General features: G+C 38.1%; 1 protein-coding gene across 3 annotated transcripts in view; it reads left to right on the forward strand.

Moving 5' to 3' along the window:
• The first annotated feature begins 326 nt into the window (after window positions 1-326).
• LOC107728130 (translation initiation factor eIF-2B subunit alpha-like) overlaps window positions 327-2,693 on the forward strand; it is a 7,574-nt gene continuing 5,207 nt past the window's right edge. Inside the window, exons 1-4 of one of the 3 annotated variants that reach the window (XM_016538228.1) lie at window positions 327-499; window positions 539-565; window positions 1,386-1,487; window positions 1,565-1,701. In XM_016538228.1, the coding sequence (XP_016393714.1) occupies window positions 553-565; window positions 1,386-1,487; window positions 1,565-1,701 (252 nt within the window). In that variant the 5' untranslated portion in view covers window positions 327-499; window positions 539-552. Of the gene's footprint in view, window positions 566-695; window positions 762-1,385; window positions 1,488-1,564; window positions 1,702-2,693 lie in introns of those variants that run through there. The other 2 variants (XM_016538220.1, XM_016538236.1) reach the window with 2 other exon arrangements.

Here is a 2,693-nt window from a genome sequence, read left to right on the forward strand (position 1 = left end):
TTCAGCCTGAGGCTTATTCATTTCATTTTTGGTGTGAAAAGGCTTTTATATTTGCCAAAAATAGAACTTTTTTATTTTAAAAACAAACAAGCCCTGTCCAGATTTAAAAAGTAGCGCAAAAGTAACGTAACGCATTACTTTCCATACAAAGTAACTAAGTACCGTAATTAGTTACTTTTTTATGGAGGATTGTAATGCATTACTTTTAAAAGTAACTTTCCCCAACACTGAGTAGCTTAGAGTAAAAATAAAAATAACTTATTCATGCTATTTTGCTCTAGTCCTGCAGGTGGCGGTAAACACAACAACGGGCCCGCCCGTCAATACTGAAGAAGAAGAAGAAGATAGTGTAAACCCACTTGTTTACTGTATAGCGCTAATAATTTGAAAGAAATTAATACAACAAAAATTAGTCAGACAAAGTCGCTAATTTGAAAGGAGGTAGTAAAATAGCCCTTATTCTGGTGACAAAGTCAAAATATTCCAGAGAATATTGCATCAGCAAAGCGTGAATCCCTTCATCCTCAACAGAGACGCGGTGAGCAGTTTAATATGGAAGAAGCAGGTGAGTTTCGAGAAAGACACAACGCAAAGTAGTAATGGGACAGACAGTTTGCTTGTAGCTGTGCTCTTTTGATCATCTTCCAGATTATGAAAATCATTAGATTTCCCTCTATCTATTTGATCAGTTATATGACGGGCTAAAATGTGAGCACAGGTGCATTATGGGTGACATTCAGAGAAACTGATCGAAATGTTATGTAAGCTACTTTTTCATCGGTTCCTTTATTAATGTCAATATATTCATTTGTTTTATTTATCTTTTAATACTTGACTGTAATTGTTCATTCTTTTATCGACATAAAATACGTTTAAATTATTATCAAACATATTTACATTATTAATTAGGCTCTAGATTATAAATAACATGATACCACTTTACAGTAAGGTCTCATTTCTTAACATTAGTTGATGCATTAGCTAATATGAACTAACAATGAGCAATATGTAATATATTTCAGTGAAATTTTTTACAGCATTTATGTAATTGTTTGTTGTTCGTCTTATTTCACACACTTCACAGTGCGTTAACAAATGTTAAAAGATGCACAACTTTTGATTTTGAGAATGGGTAAATGTTGAAATTAAGATAAGGTGCTATTATTTATGACTGTTATAGAAGAACTGTTCGTTGTTAGTTTGTGTAAACTGATGTAGGAAACTAATGGCAACAAGTTAAACCTTACTGTAAAGTGTTACAGAAAAAAGTATTGGTAATATGCTTTGTCTTCACATTCTCACGATGGGAGATTAATGTTGTTTACCTGCAGGCTCCGTATGGCCAAGCACTAAGATGTATCTATTTATTTATGTTTTTTTCTCAGAGCTGGTGGAATATTTCCGAGCGCAGATCCGAGAAGACCCGGATGTGGCTTCGGCGGTGGCTGCTATACGATCCCTGCTGGAGTTCCTCAAGAGGGATCAGAGTGAGTTTAGTCTGGTGTTCAGGACGCTGTTCAGGGATGTGAGATGCGCATGTGAACCGACGCTTGTCCTTCTCTAGGCGAGACGATCCTCGGCCTGCGAGAGAACATGACGAAGGCCATCCATAGACTAGAAGAGACGGATTCATCGGTGGCTGTGTCGTCTGGAGGAGAGCTCTTCCTGCGCTTCATCAGCCTCACCTCACTGGAACATCCGGTCGGTTCAGCATCGCAGGCAGTCTAGTTGCTCTTTTTAATATTACGGCTGTTTGGTGAATTAAGGTCGCGTCGTACATTCCAAGTAGGGCTGCACGATATTGAAAAAAACTCACATTGCGATATTTTTTTTTTTTTCTGCGATTTGGAAAAAAAAATCTGATGATTTCAATAGCTTTATATTTGAAAAAAAAAATCTATGATTTTGTAGGCGAGTAAATCAGCATAGGAAATAAACAAATTGCAAGCATAGATAAATAACAGAACAAAGATACAAATGAAATAAGCAGTGCTTTATATCTTTCAGGTAAGTCTAACAGTATTCAGCTACAGAAATTGACTAATCAAATGTAAAATAACACTGCGTAGTTTTCACTATAAATTAAATCTAACAAATCTGTGTTAAAGCTACAAAAGTGATTTTTCTTTGTTTTGTTGTTTGATTAACGTTCATGAACAGAGAAAGCAACAGGAACATTAAACTGCTGTGAACCAATATACTGTTACACATCCATTTTCTTTCTCAATTGTTTCCCTTTCACCTAAGCTATAAGCAACTGCGTTTACAACGATACTTGCAGAGCACAGTATTTCAGGCACAAATAGAAGCAGAAGTGAACAGAATTCAGTGTTCACGTACACTGGACGTGAGCGGCGCGGTGCCACTGGACACGAGCGGTGCGAAATCCTCGACAATAAACTGATGCCGCGTTCTCTTTATGACGTACTGACACAAAGTTCAAATGATATGCAACGGTCGCTTTGTCGCGTCAAGTGTAGACAAACTTTGGGGCCGTTCACATGTCGCGCCTTAAAACGCGTGGGAAAATGCCTGTCGCGCCGCTTTCTCCTTCTTTCCTAAGCGTTGGGAGCTTGCGCTTTCGTGGCGTCTGCCGTTGCTAAGCGACCGTGACCTGTGCTCTCCACGACGACGTGGAAGTTTTTAACAAAGGATAAACGGATTTCAAGCACTGAAAATCGCGCGCAGTAGCA

This window comes from Sinocyclocheilus rhinocerous, unplaced genomic scaffold, assembly GCF_001515625.1.
Source record: "Sinocyclocheilus rhinocerous isolate Xijiao unplaced genomic scaffold, SAMN03320098_v1.1 scaffold1364, whole genome shotgun sequence".
NCBI classification, from domain to species: domain Eukaryota; kingdom Metazoa; phylum Chordata; class Actinopteri; order Cypriniformes; family Cyprinidae; genus Sinocyclocheilus; species Sinocyclocheilus rhinocerous.